The 15,923-nt window shown below is 47.8% G+C and overlaps 1 protein-coding gene across 1 annotated transcript in view; it reads right to left on the reverse strand.

Annotated features, from left to right (window-relative positions):
- The window catches only part of SUSD4 (sushi domain containing 4), a 120,579-nt gene that overhangs the window by 50,050 nt on the left and 54,606 nt on the right, over positions 1 to 15,923 (reverse strand). Inside the window, exon 3 of the mRNA XM_082661240.1 lies at positions 4,609 to 4,821. Coding sequence (XP_082517366.1) covers positions 4,609 to 4,821 — 213 coding nt within the window. The remainder of the gene's footprint in view (positions 1 to 4,608; positions 4,822 to 15,923) is intronic.

The raw sequence follows: 15,923 nt of genomic DNA on the forward strand, positions 1-15,923 counted from the left end.
GACCCTGGCAGTGGCGGGCTGCACAGGCTCCAGGGAGGGGAGGTGTGGATAGTGACCTGTGCTCGCACACAGGCTTCTTGGTGGTGGCAGCAGCAGCCTTAGCGTCTCCTGCCCGTCTCTGGGGTCCACACTGATAGCCGTGGTTCGTGCCTGTCTCTGGAGTTCGTTTTGGTGGTGTTCTGAATGCCCTCTCCTCGCGCCCCCCAGAACAATGGTCTCTTGCCGCTTAGGCAGGTCCAGACTTTTTCCTGGACTCCCTCCCGGCTAGCTGTGGTGCACTAGCACCCTTCAGGCTGTGTTCACGCGGCCAACCCCAGTCCTCCCCCTGGGATCTGACCTCCTTAGTAGCCGGAGCCTCAGCTCCCAGCCCCGCCCACACCGGCGGATGCGCAGACAAGCCTCTCGGGCTGGTGAGCGCTGGTCGGCACCGATCCTCTGTGCGGGAATCTCTCCGCTTTGCCCTCCGCACCCCTGTGGCTGCGCTCTCCTCCGTGGCTCCGAAGCTCCCCCGAAGCTCCCCCCTCCGCTACCTGCAGTCTCCGCCCGCGAAGGGGCTTCTAGTGTGTGGAAACCTTTCCTCCACAGCTCCCTCCCAGTGGTGCAGGTCCCGTCCCTATCCTTTTGTCTCTGTTTATTCTTTTCTCTTTTGCCCTACCCAGGTATGTGAGGAGGGGAGTTTCTTGCCTTTTGGGAGGTCTGAGGTCTTCTGCAGCGTTCAGTAGGTGTTCTGTAGGAGTTGTTCCACATGTAGATGTATTTCTGATGTATCTGGGGGGAGGAAGGTGATCTCCACATCTTACTCTTCCACCACCTTGAAGATCTCCCCTCAAATGAATTTATGCAAAGTCAATCTGACTTTACCTATACTTTTTCTTATGAAATGTGGGAAAGGGATGTATTAGCAGGGAAAGTGCCCCCCAGTAGACTAGTTGAGTGATTTTGGAAAGGAAGAGGCCCCGATGGTGGCTGTCCCCCTGGCCTTTAGTCACTGTACTTAGTATGTCAGCAGTCCTGTGCCCCCAGGCCATATTTTCAGTCCTTTGCCAACTCCATGGTACCCTCTCCAGCATACTGGTCACCTCCCCTGCTCCCTGGACCATAAAGTATCCTCACCCCTGCTCAGGGATGTGCAGGCTCTCTAGTCTTACAGAAGCAGCTTTGACAAGCACAGATGTTTCTTAGGCTGGAGGCTTTGGGTGCCAGGAAAATAATTCCTTGCCTATATTATCAGTTCTGTAAGTCCAAACTTCTGTACGTGAGTTTGCCTGGAATAAACCATTTAGATTGGAGTAAAAGGAGAGAAGGGAGATGGCTGGTATGTGTGGCAGGGTGAAGTGGAGAATAAAAGAGAGGGAATCTGTGTGAATGCACAAGAAAATATTTGCTTTAATACCACCTTGCTTCTGTAGAGCACTTTACTGTTATAAAGCATTTTAATGCATATGAACTTATTTTTTAAAATCTGTATCTCAGGCAGAACTGGCTGACAAGGGAAGACTGGAAGAAGTCGAGGCAACAGTGACAAGACCTGGGCTAGAACAGATGTGTCCCTAAATCACCATTTAAGTCTGGGAAGACTCTTAACTTCTCTGAGACTCAGTTTCCCTACTGATCAAACAAAAACTAAATTAGAACGAGGGCTTGGATTATCTAATTTCTAGAGTCCCTTCGACTCTGAACGTTGATGATGCCATTTGTTATAACAATGTGTTGTTGCATAACTGATTACAGTAGGGCTTTTGTGACACCAAGAGGAAAGTCAGACTTAATCTTGTAGAGGAAAAATGCTGGCTTAGAATGAGTTACAGATCTGCTGCTTACCCATCAGTTGTGTGACTTTGACAAAGCGAGTAACTTCTCTGAGCCTCAGTTTCCTAATCAGGAAATGAGGACAATAAGACTTGTCTTGTAGGGCAGTTGTACTTGTTAAATGAGATAGTGAATCTGAATGTATTTTTAAACTCTAATGACCTAAAAAATGTGATAATTTATTGTTATCACTATCACCAGCATGCAGAAAAATCCATTAGCCCTCTAAGAATTACCTAACAGGGCTTCCCCGGTGGCACAGTGGTTAAGAATCCGCCTGCTAATGCAGGGGACACGGGTTCAAGCCCTGGTCCGGGAAGATCCCACATGCCGCGGAGCAACTAAGCCCGTGCACCACAACTACTGAGCCTGTGCTCTAGAGCCCGCATGCCACAACTACTGAGCCTGCGTGCCACAACTGCTGAAACCCGTGCACCTAGAGCCCGTGCTCTGCAACAAGAGAAGCCACCACAATGAGAAGCCCGTGCACCGCAACAAAGAGTAGTCCCCGCTCTCAGCAACTAGAGAAAACCCGTGTGGAGCAGCAAAGACCCAATGCAGCCAAAAATTAAATAAATGAATAAATAAATAAATTTTTTAAAAAAAGAATTACCTAACAACAGAAACAAATGAATTGAGCAGCCCTTACTATTAGCCCAGCATAAGTCCTAACCAGGGAGTAAAGGCCATTCGCAACTCCAGGGAAAAATAGTTTAGCTTCTTCCCTGCTTTACGACATCCATGGAGTAGACTTCTGTGTGCCCCTCGCCCCTGCAAGCCACATACAGAAGGCTTAGGCTGCTAACAGTGATGATTTTCTCCACCGTGAGGGCAACGAAAGTAATCTCCTTATACAGATCTTTCAAAGACCAACAAAGATCACCATTTATATTAAAAATAATTAATTATACCGTCGTACTTAGAAAGGCAATACCTGTTCTTCCAAACTCTGTAAAATGACGATGAGAGCACAACATCGTGACTGGAAATGAGGAATCTCGGTACGTTCTTTGGAAGCACCTGGTCTTATTTTAAGTTGCCTAATAAAAGAACTGACACTCCACTGCCATCCCCAGGTACACAGCCCCTCCCAGCACATTTGGGGCTAAGTGTTCAGAATTATGCACGCAGACCTATATAATAGAAGCCTCTAGTCCAAGGTGATTTTTCACTCCCTTTCTTGGAATTACTATGTATTACATTGTTATGTACAAGGTTGGAAAGAAGCTCATCTAAAAAGGGATAAACTTTTTTTTTTTTCCAGGATGACCAAGTAACAGAGGGCCTTCATCTCTGGGCAATATTCAGGAAGCCTGTTGTTTTGTTTGTTCTCTGATGTTTTTGAGCTTGTCTGGGTTTTAAGCACTGGGTATCCTAGGCCATGGGTTTTAGCAGGAAAGTCTTTACATACAAATTAAATAAGCTTTTTTTTTAAATTGAAGTAGAGTTGATTTACAGTGTTGTGTTAGTTTCCAGGGTACAGCAAAGTGATTGTTATATATATTCTTTTTCAGATTCTTTTCCATTATAGGTTATTACAAGATGTTGAATATGGTTCCCTGTGCTATACGGTAGGTCCTTGTTGTCTATCTATCTTATATAGTAAATAAACCTTTAATTAATAGACTCTTACAGAAATCATAGCTTGCATGGACTGCATGTAAGAGGAAAAATAAATTTACTTTTAAAAACCTTAATTCTTTATATAATTTTGGCTTTTTAAAAAATACCTTGAAAATAAAAGCAAAGGTAACAAGTACTTCAAGGGTAAGACACCACCTTACCCATCCTTGATAATTTCCAAAAGGAGGAGCATAATAGATGTTTGATCAATGCTTGCCAAATTAAATTACTTTAAAAGTTTCATAAAGAAGATACACACTAAATCAGAATAAGAGTTTACATAGCATTATTATAAAAGCTCCAACCCCAAATAAAATCAATAATGGTGTTAAGAGAAAGTGAAACTCCCTTCTAATGAACTTGATGAGATATTAGTTCTGTGCCTCACGGAAATTTGGGGCTAGAATTAATTCTTAATTCATGCCTATTCCTACTTCAACCTTGCTGATCATCAGAGATATATAATCAACAACTGGCATTCCAATTAGTTAAACTCAATGCATTCTTTTAAACCCTAAAAGTATCTCTATAGGGTGAAAACAAACAAGCAAAATATATATATATATACACATATATAAAGTTGTTGCAACCAATAGACTTAGGGATAATTGCTAGGAGTAAATGAATATCTTGTCACGACCAATAAATTTAGGGATACTTGCTAGTATCTACCTTGTCAATCTACCATTGTTTGCCACAGTTCTTTCTTTCCTTAAATGAATCATGTCTAACGCAGAACTGATAAGTAGTAATTGATTTAATTCTCTGAGTAACATGCATCTTCTGTATCATTATATACAGTTTTGGCCCAATATATTTACTGCACTTTTTATTGAGTAACATGGAAATGAATGTTGAGTTGGCAGCCCAATAATAAATGGCCCTCATGTTATCTGAGTTGCTCTCTTGCATTGACAAAAATGGTGATAAATTGGGTTGTAATTGAGAAAGAAAAGGAAGACGATTACTCCTGATGCTGAGATGCATTTATCCCCTGCCCCAGCCCTTACTGAACACGCGTGCTCCTCCATCAGCCTGCAAGATCAGCCCTGAAACAGAAAGCAGTCCAGGGTACCGCCCCGTCTGGCACACAGGCTCATACCCCTGCAGCCACAAGCTTGACCACGTGAGTGGCTTCCATGGGATGGGGGTAGGGGGTGGAGGAGAGCGCTTTACCTTCCTGCACACAGACGGGTTTATCACTTGGGATCCAGCCTAGGGTTCCGTTCAGATGTTTCATACACAGTCTCTTTGTAGAGCCCTTCAGCTTGAATCCATCTTGGCAGTGAAATCGGGTGATGGAGCTTTCAAAGAAAACCCCTCCGCTGGGCGTCCTGAAGCCATTCTCAGGGACGCCTGGGTCAGCACACACCTGAAGGTCATCAAACCCTACATGGACAGAGAGAAGAAAAGGTGCCTCTGAATATATTCTTCGGATGCTGAAGGTTTCCCATGATAAATGGCAGACACTGTATTCTTTCCGATGCTATGGGCCACCCAACTCCACCAATAAAAATGCCAAGAAAATAAACACTCTAGCGCACATTTCACACTGCTCTTTGCTCTTTGCTTAGAAAAGCGCTCATTAGTAATTTCAGTTCCACGGTCAAGTTAGCCCTTCAAAGAGTTTCTAGGAGTAGCAGATGAGGAAAAGTAAACAACGAAAGGAATACAAAATGGTAATGTCGAGACTGAAGTACAAAATGCAGAAGGGAGCGGAGGAGGGAGAGGTAGCCAGGAAAGGGGGAGATGGAATCTGAGCCTGGCTTTGAAGAACGGGTAAGACTTCAAGGACAGAACCAACTTCGTGAAGGGGGACACAGGGGAATGGCTTGCGCAACGGCCAGGCCGGGAGACCGCGGGCGTGTCTGCAGAGCAGCAGGTGGCTGAGAGCGATACAGGGTTTGCAGAAGAGGCAGGTTGGCGATGCCCACCCTCCCCTGCCCCCTGCCCTCGCCCCCATCAGCCAGGCCTGGTCCACATTTCTCCTCCTCTGGGAGGCCTTCCTTAACCCCACTCTCCCTGTTCCCCCCGCCCCCCCCAATTTGTTCCACCACTGTAACGTGAACACAGCCCTGTACCGAATCATTTGGAGAATGATCGCCTCTCATTCTGGGTTATGAGCCCCTCGAGGACAGGTTTTGAGACTTCTTCACTCTTGTGAAACCTATCACAGCTCCGCCTAGAACGTGCTCCATAAATGTTTGATGAGTGAATAAACAGAGTTGGAAAAGGGAGAGGGAGACATACCGGGGTGACCCTAGAAAGCCAGGCTGAGCGAGGAGGCCAGTGTGGGGCCATGGAGCTGGGCAGTGGGGACCAGGAGGCCGACAGGACAGCAGCCTGAGGGACTAAGTGGAGGAGAAAGGGCCCAGGGTGTGGCTAGGAGACCCAGGCAATGGTGCAATCAGACGTGGTGGGCCCGAGAGCACAGGAAAGTGCTGGAAGCAGCAGGGAGGGCACCAGAGTGGGAGACATCCCGGTTCCAGGGGCCCCTTGTCGACTGACTGGATGTCGGGGTGGGGGAGACAGCCAGACGGCTGGGACGAAGGCCCGACTCTGGCCTCAATGAGGAGGAGAGGGCTGGGGTCACGGCCCGCACTGAGAGCTTCGGACAAAGACATGACTGGGACCAGATCTGCATTTTTGAATGATCTTTTGTGTAGCCACACGGAGCTCATGGATGTCACGAGCTCGTTGGGGGACCCCAAGCATAAGGAATGGGTCGTCTATGTGCACAGTGCTCCAATGTACCCTCCAAGGAAAGCAATGTAGGCGACAGAGAGCCCCAAACTTCTGTGCACTACGAAGGCCTTCTACTCCATTTTCTTATAAAATCAACCAACAAATCCTTCCTGAAAAGGTACCCAGAATAACTATGCGTGATTCCTTCCAGATGGGGGTTGGTGTGCCCGTCCACCCCCGCCCCCAGCGCAGCTGCTGGTGCCAGGTCAAGACGTGGCAGAGGGACAGGAATAGCCTGGGCCGTCTTAGAAAATCTCAGCCCAGACCGAGAGGCAGTATCACCAGGGCTCCTGGAGGACTTATGTGGTTTCCAGGCGATGCCCAGATGTCAGACTCATGAGACATCTGATCCTCTGTAACACACTGGGCTTGCAAAACATCCTCAGCTGGTAGGTGATTCCCTGACCCCAACTTTCATGGGCTCATGAAGGGCTCACTTGCTGTCCTCCCCAACTGACCTCAAGACCCTGGACATTCTGCCAGCACCGCTGTGCTGAAAGCCACAAGACACAGCACAGTAGGCACCGCGGCAGCACCGGGTCCAGCAGTCATAACGTGCTCTCTCTGCAGAGGGCATGCGGCAGTGGACCAAGCGAAAAGTCAAGGAGGAAAGCAGGGAAGTGGAGAGCGTCCACATCTGACTCTATTACATCTTTAAGTGGGAGCAGGTCTGATACTTTATCAAACAGAAGACGCTTTGACAAAGGACACCATCTAGCCTCTCAGCCCCCCTGACACGCAGCCACAGCTCTGCCCCGCTGTGAGCACCCTGACAGTGGAGGCTGTTTTCCAGCCCCTTGGAGGGTGATTAATACCCATCTGGGGGGAGGGCAATAAAGTACTAGCAGGATGGCTTCATGTTTTCGTTTCAAAGGAAAGCACTGTAAATTGTCAAGTGCTTCCTAAGTGATGAAGGTCAATGATTTCCTTCTGAGTCTGGCCATCTCAGGGTGGGTCCTTTAAACGTATACCCATTATGGTATTGAGGGGGCAACTAGCAGCAACGGAATTCGTGATTCCATGCCAGCCCAGAAAGCCTAGAAGCATAAACATACAGAAACATGAATGGTCTGGACGCTTTCTGGCAGTCTGTGAGTGAAAGTCACTCTGACACACACGCCGTAAGTCAAACAGAGACCGTGTCAGTCACTGGGCGGCCACAGAAGGGCAAGCCGAGGGTAAGAGGAGGGGACAGCCCTCTGGAAGGTCTGGGGCTGACTGCTCACAGCTAGGCAGACACCTGCCAGCCAGAGGGAGGAAGGGCACTGGGGGGTGCAGGTCACAAGGCATGGAGGTGGGAAGCCGCTGAGCACATTTCAGGGAAGAGGTCGTTCTGCCAGGCTGGGGGCAGGGTGACCGCCATAGGTGGAGCCCTGGGGTGGAGGGTGGCGAAGGGAGGGCAGGAGACGGCGACAGCAGATCCCGAAGGCTGAATGTGTTCGCTAAGGGTCTGGACTTAATGAGGAGGTTAGAGGTAGGGGCATGCCATGTACTGAGAGCTTCGAACAAAGACACGACTGGGATCAGATTCGTTTTGTTGAATGATCTTTCCTGTACTCGCAAGGGGGACGGACTCATCTAGACCAAGCAGGAGGCAGGAAGCTCATCGGAAGTGTCTCCAGGCCACCAGCTGCACCGAAGGAGCAGCAGGGCAGCTTTGTAAAAGGACGTTCACGGATCCAGGCTCTCTCTGGCTGGGCTGGGACCCAGAAGTCTTGAGTTTTAGAAAGTTCTCTCAATGACTCTTAGGCAGCTAGTCCCGCACCTGCCCAAGGGAGGACCGGCATCTGAGAACTGTGGGACCTCAGGGCTCGTGCCAGAACTGGGTGGGAAACGAGGAGTCAGAACCAAGGCGGGCGCAATGGAACAGAAACAGGGCCACGTGAGACACTAAGGACACAGAATCACAAAACCTGTGACCAACTGGATGGAGGATGGGGTTAGGGAAATGAATTCAAAGAGAGGCATCTAGGATAACGCCCGCGTTCTGATGTCGACGACGGCGTAGACAGCGGGGCCGTGAACTCAGACTGACAGGACAAGGTGAAGACAGCAATGATATGTCTGGTGGGGGGCCGGGCAGTTTGAGTTCTTGGTGGAGGGGGGACACCCAGGCAGAGATGCCTGGTGATGAGCTGGAGGCCGAGTCTGAAGCTCCATGGTGCCCTGGGCTGGTGCACCGTCCCGGGAACGAGCACAGCGTGAGAGGAGAAACAGCCAAGGCACCCACAAAGGACACTGGGAACACAGGGCCGCGGAGAAGGAAGACCTGACTGTGTCATGGGAGCAAGGGAAAGGGGTTCAGGAAGGAAGGAGCGGGCGGCAGGGTCAGCTAAGATCCACTAGGCCACGTCTGAGAAGCATCCACTGGCTGGGGGCGGGGAGCGATGGGACCAGTGCCCAGGCAGCTTCAGGGACAAGGAAGAACTATCCCCGGGGGAGGACGCCTGCCTGCTGACGTTTAGCGGGGGGCAGTGAGAGTAAGCATGGGCTTCTCTTTCCAGATGCTTAGTGCGAACAAAAGAACACAGGTTGGGAGTTATCCCTGGATTAGGGTCAAGGGAGAGGTTTGATTGTTGTAATAAAATTATAAGATGAAGGAGATTTGAATATGTCTCTACACAGCAGGGAGAAACAAAGATTGCAGATGACGGGGAGCAAAGGGGAGGCAAGAGGGGTAAGTTCCCTGCACCTGGATGTGGGCAGGGAGGGGACCCAAACCCTGGAGAAGGGATTGCCCTCCACTGGGGCAGGAAGGGGAGTTATGCCAGAACCTCCATGAGGGAAGCATGTGCCCCATAACGTGCTCATCCTCCAGGACTCAGCTTAAATAGCGCCTCCCCTTGCGAGCCTTCTTCCTCCCTTCAGGCACCTGGGCTGACCTCTCTCAGCCAGCCCCTCACCCTGTCATTGCTGGTCTGCTTAGCTGTCTCTCCCACTGGGCTGTGAACTCCTGGAGGGGGAGATGGGGTCCTATACTTCACTTCCTCCTATAGTGAGTGTGAGCATTCCACCAGTGCTGCTAGTGAAGGACTGGTGGGTGGATAGATGGATGGATAGATGGGTGATGGATAGAGGACAGGTGGGTGGATAGATGGATGGAGAGAGGATAGGTGGATGGATAGAAAATAGGTGGGTAGATAGATGGATGGATGGACAGGAGATGAATGGATGGATGGATGGATAGATGATGAGGATAGGTGGGTGGATGGCTGGATGGCTGGATGGATGAATAGAAGATGAATGGATGGGGGGGTGGGTGGGTGGATGGAGGGTGGATGGCTGGATGGATGAACAGAAGATGAATGGATGGAGGGTGGGTGGGTGGATGGATGGAGGGTGGATGGATGGATGGAGTCACATGCTCTGCTGCACTCATCAGGCAAAGATCCCCACCCCATCCCACCAAACAGTCACACCTATCACTCTGATAGTCCCAGAAGCTTATGTATTCCATAGACAAGGGAGGTGTGCATTCTCTCCCCCAGCACAGACACACTCTCTAACACCCTCTCACCTTCCTCTTGTCTCCCAGCCTAAGGAGACTGCATTCCTTAGATTTTTATACCCTTCTTCCAATCCACATCCTCAGACACCTCAGCCTTCCTCCTCTGTCTCCACTGTAGGGCCCAGGGTAGGTTTACGCAAAGGATTTGGCTGAGACATCTGTGCCTCCCCCGCCACCACACACACACTTGGGGCCGGTCACCCCCTGCTCACAAATGAGCCATGCGGACTGCTAAGTCCTAGGCACTGACCCCTCGACTTGTCCCACCACCCTACCACCGTGCCCCGGGCCACAGAGCTGTTCTCTCTCAGAGAAGGACAGATCATTCAAGTGAGAGCTGAAGATGCAGCCCCGAACCCACCAGAAAAATGACTCCTGCTCTAATAAATAAATGATGAGAGCGGCGTGGAAATGATGACGGGAGAGCAGCAGAATTTCCCAATGAATCTGACTCGGTACTCTTTCTTTCTTTATTCCTTCCTTTTAAAAAGAGCATTTCCATCCACTTTCTCTGCTTTCATGTCACCACTGCTAGCCTCCGGCTCTGTTCCCATGCCTGGGACAGCGCTGATGATCAGGGTGCTGTGGGCCGTGGGATCCAGCCCTCGGCATGGAAGAGGGAAATAAGAACAAGTGGTAAAAAGAGAGCAATCAGAAAATGGGATGGTACAAGAAGGAAATATTCTTCATTTTGGACAACTAATCCCATGGAGCAAGATAGTAATTTTCTAGGACTTGCCACGTCTTCAGACTCCACTTTTCAAATCACCCCCGAGCGGATCAGTTCCCAGCCCAGGTCATTCTTCTGTAGAGCTGTTCTCTTAATGCCTTTCTGAAATGTTGACGATCAGCCCCATCAGATCACACATCCATTAAGGGGGGGGGGGGGGCTGCTTTAGGGATTAGGGAAGAGGAGTGGAAAATAACCACTCAAATCATCTTATCCCAGGAACCATACTCCTAAGGTCCCCATCACTTTCACCCCATTCTTCAAATTCTGTGTATGCTTTGGAGCTAAGTAGCCACAGCATGGAGAAAAAAGTTCACAGCATGATTTCCAATATGTTTCTTTGTGGGGGAAGTGGGAGGAAAAGGGAATATTCCATTTTCATAAGTGGCTGGAAGCAGCATCCTGCATCCCCTAGCAGTTGCTTCTAAATTCAATTCAGAGTGCAACACCTATCTACAAGAGACAGTCTTTGTGATGGTTCATTTTATGTGTCCACTTGACTAGGCCAGGGGATGCCCAGATATTTCATCAAACATTTATTCTGGCTGTGTCTCTGAGGGTGTTTCTGGATGAGACTGGCTTTGAGTGGGTAGACTGAGTAAAGCAGATTGCCCTCCCTTATGTGGGTGGGCCTCACCCAATCAGTTGATGGTCTGAAGATAAAAGGGAGTGTAGAAAGAATTCTTGCTCTCTCCTGACTGTCTTCAAGCTGGCGCATCAATCTTCTCCTGCCATCAGACTCAGACTGAGACTGGAACTTACACCATGGGCTCTCCTGGTTCTCAGGCCTGCAGATTCAGACCGGAACTTACACCCTCGGCTCTCCTGAGTCTCCAGGTTGCCAACTGCAGATCTTGGACTTCCCAGCCTCCATAACTGCATTAGCCAAGTCCTTACAGTGCATGCATGGGATCTATCTCCTATGGGCTCTGTTTTCTCTGGAGAACCCAGACTAATACAGTCTTCCTAAAGGTACTCGTGCACTTTACAAACAAGAGTAACATGGATGCTGACTGTCCCCACACTCCAGAGGATGATATTTCTCTCTGGACCCCTGAGTTCCGGTAAGCAGCCCATTGAGGCAGTCGGGGCACAGTGGCAGGGGCAGGGGCAGCGCCTGGGGCCTGGGGGTCTGAACAGCATGCTGTAGAGTCCCGGCCTGAGGTCCCCTCTGGTGCTTTCTCAGCCTGTGTCACACTCTTGAGTCCTGGCATCTCCATTACTGGCACTGATTTTCCTGCTTACTGTCTGTGAGCCCAGGAACAAGTCACGGGTAGGATTGTAATTTGAACTTGTTCTCGGTGGGACTGAGAGAATCCCCGTCTTCACACACAAACGCATCCGGCCTCAATCTCATTACGAAGTCTTGACACTTCTGATTCGGATACTTCTGAGTCTGCTGAAACCTACCGGACAGTTTTACTGCGAGCAACGGAAGTCTTTGAAAAGAATCGTAAAAATGAAAGAGGTGTGAAAAGCAATCTTTTGGCTTATTATAACTGAAAAGTCATATCCTAGAAAGGAAGAGTGTATCAAATGTAGCCAAATCAATTTCAAACTAGGACCGGGCTTCCGTCTCCCCGTAAACTGCTATATGAGTCTTTGGGGGAAGAAACAGAATAGAGACACAGAAATTGATTTTTTATGCATTTACTTAGTGAGAAGGTCCTTCTCTTGTTGTATTTCACGTTTGTGAATGACTCGAATCTTCATGAATCCTAAACTCTGTGAGGGCAAGAATATTCGTAAATGTTTTTGAGTCCCTGTATCAGTTAAAACAGGACTGAGCCAATAGCAACGGTGAAACAGTTAATGATTCAATAGGACGTAAATCCTCATGGTTCCCAGCACACCTCCCAGCACACCGTCTCAGAATGAAGAGGCTGGGGAACCTTTATGGTCCCCCAAAACATTCAAGAATCCAGGCAGTCAGCCACCAGACAGCTATTGACCACAACAGGGATCTGAAGAGCATTTCTGGTGATGAAAACTGCTCTTGAGGAGATCACGATCTAACCTCAGATATCAGTTTCATGAAACAGAATTAGTCCTGGTGAGTGGAGAGCCTACTGCCCTCGACAGCAAAAGAATAAATGGAGAAGGATGTAGTAAGCTTGAGGAAGTCCCTCTTGGCCACGTAAGGGCTTTTCCCCCATTAGATGTGAACATTCCAATTCCAGCTGCCTTGGGCTAAAATCTGTCTTTTTCTCATCACCAGCAACGCAGACCAAGTTTCTTTTAAACCACCTAACTAGTAAAATATTACTGTGCTTCAAAAAGCATTTATACCAGGAAGGGAATGCTTCTGCCGCATTAGAGAAAAATCTTCAAAAAAACCTATTCTTAAAGATTCTGAAAGTTTAATTATCTGGGCTTGCTGAATTACAAGCTAAAATGCATTGGGACGGTCCTGAGGATCTGTTGATGAGGGGACCCTTTGACCGTCTCTTTACTGCCAACACACACCTCACCTTGATCTCCCCCACCGTCTCAAGAATCCCTTGCTCTTAGAACTACTTTAATTCATTTTTTAAATGAACACTTTTTTTTTTTTTTTTTTTTTTGCGGTACGCGGGCCTCTCACTGTTGTGGCCTCTCCCGTTGCGGAGCACAGGCTCCGGACGCGCAGGCTCAGCGGCCATGGCGCACGGGCCCAGCCGCTCCGCAGCATGTGGGATCCTCCCGGACCGGGGCTCGAACCCGTGTTCCCTGCATCGGCAGGCGGATTCTCAACCACTGCGCCACCAGGGAAGCCCTGAACACATGTATTGATAGCCTGCCTTATTCCAGAAACTGTGTGAGCTGGTGCTGTATCTGTAACAAGGCATCAGCAACAAAAAGAAGAAGAAGATAGAGGCAATACTACAGAAATCGTATTAGGCAAAATCTATTCAGCAAATAGATCAATTCTCTAACATCAGTATTTTCAAACACAGAGCTCCTGTGTATCAGGTCGGCTATAGGTGACCTGATAACACAGAACTACCTGATGTGCCAGAAGTTTCCGGCCACCTGGCAGCCAACTGCACTTTGGGGCTGGTCCATTCTCTGCCTGTCAGCCCATCAGAGGCTCCTGACATCCCTTCAAGCTGTTGCCACACTGGAGTTGAACATCAATGGGTGTTCCTTCTGAGCCTGAGATCCTAGAGAAGTTCTACATATTCTGGAGGTCCGTCCTGAGCCAAGGTCAGGCTCAAACAATTAGAGGATCCCCCCCACCCTGCCAGTGCTAGATAGTTTAGGGGCTGCCAAACATCTTCCAGGAAATGCTAGGAGGACTGAGTAACCCGGGCCCCAAGGCTGCTGGAATGCCTCAACTCTTATGGAGATCAAGGAGCTGGTAGGCCCCTCCCAAGTGAACCCACCAGGAGGAGGGAAGCCAGAGTGGGCCACGGAAGACCCTTGCTGGGATAAGAGGAGGCCCCAGAGTCAGAATGCGGTAGAAACAGCAATTTAACAATTTAACACTGTGGAAATTACAATTAAAATCAATGTGAAAATGTAATTTGCTTTATAAAGATTCATTAATAACCCCATATCTCTAACAAGATCATTAGTCAGTGTTTCTTGACCTCCTCTGTTCCAGTCTAAATCATCTCCATGTTTGGCAAAATTTCAGCTTTTTGTTTTTAAAAAGAAAAAGAAAGAAGGGGAGAGGGCACTTACTAAAACAGAGATGGGGAAAGGAAAATATAATCTGTGTATACACTCACTTAACAAACAGTGCTGGGCGCTGGGGGAAGGAGCTAAGGGCGCTCACTCAGCAGGTGGCATGAACTGGGACTTCCTGCAGAGCCAGCCTGCATCTAGGACCTTGAGTTTTTGATCTACAAGCTGTGGCCTTGCAGTAGGTCATGAAATCAATTTTAAGGGTCACAGCCAGCACTTTTTAGAAATGAAAGAGAAAGGAGAAGTCAGAGTGCCTCCTCCACGGTAAGGGTGAGTACTGTTTTGTGTGGTTTTATTAGTTCTGCTTGTGCACACATGCTGGTCTGCAACGGAAAATATATTTCTTTCGGTGGTTCACAGTCAAAAAGGTTTGAAAAACACTGCTTTAAATATACTCCACCTTGTCGTTCCACGTGATAACATACATTTACTTCAAATAACGTAGTGGGTGCTTAAGGGCTCAGGTTCTGCAGCGAGACTGTGTACTTTGAATCCTGACTCTGCCATTTTCTAGCTGTGTACCGTCTACTATTTATGATAGCAAATTTATACTAACAGGATATCACTTAAACCTAGTTTTTGGAAGAACCAACAATGTGTTGGATTTATCTAGGTGGGTTGAAAACTCAGTATTTTGGATTCCATTACCCAGAATCTACACTGAATACTGCATACACAGTTATAGACATAATAGAAACTTGGAATATTTGTACGGGAATCAAGTTAGGTAACCTTTCCCAAGAAATAGGGAGAATGTTTTAATGTTTCAAGAAATATCCAGAGATGAATATAACATCGGCTACGTCTGAGCAAGTAAGTGTAGCAAAAATAAGTCTTAATAGCATAATTTCGACTTGATTAAAATGGATAGAGACTACAGATGTGGCAGTCATAGCACTCCCCACTGGATGCCAGAACTGGTATTTTTCTCCTCTTGATTTAATTCGCTCTGATTACTCAATTATTCCTAAGTCCTTTCACTCAGTTTCGGCTCCAACAAAACTGAGAACAATGCTAACTCCTAATGTGATTTCACTCTAGTTTCATGATACTGCTCCCTAAAAGCATGTCCAGCAACATAATAAACTTATTCCAGATGGTGATATCATAACAGGGAAAAACAGAATAAACCTTTATCTGTTTGAAATAAACCATTCGGCAGAAAAATCTGAGGATTTCTTCCACCAGCTGGGAAGAAGAATGGAACATGGTGGCATGGAAGGTTCACAGTTGATATAAACTTTAGGATGACCAGTAGACGAAACATTTGAAGAAGGCAAGGCTAAATTGAAAAACTGACTGAGAAGCTAAAAATGTGGCTCTTTTCGAAAGCCAATCCTTATTGAGTATAATGAGGTGACCTGTCTAGCGGGCTCTGTGACCCTGGATAAATAACGCGATCTTCTTGGGTTTTAACATCTTATCACTGAATGAGGTAATTGGATGATTTATCAGATCTCTACCACTGCCAAATTCCATGATTTCTAGTCACTTTTTCATAAAAATTGGTAGAAACCTCCGAAAGCACAAGCACTCAGACTGAAGAGGCCCAGAAGGTAATGCGTGGTTGGTTAAAAAAAAAAAAAAAAAAAATCCTAGAACACACTTTCAGAATGCTTGTGGTTATTTGTTACTTCCTAAAAATCAAATTCCCTTCACGCGAAAAGGGAACGTCGTTAATTATTAGAGAAATGCAACTCAAAACTACAATGAGGTATCACCCCACACCGGTCAGAATGGCCATCATCAAAAAATCTACAAACGCTAAATGCTGGAGAGGGTGTGGAGAAAAGGGAACCCTCCTACACTGTTGGTGGGAATGTAAAATGGTGCAGCCAC

Source organism: Grampus griseus (genome assembly GCF_964374135.1).
Source record: "Grampus griseus genome assembly, chromosome: 1".
Classification (NCBI taxonomy): Eukaryota; Metazoa; Chordata; class Mammalia; order Artiodactyla; family Delphinidae; genus Grampus; species Grampus griseus.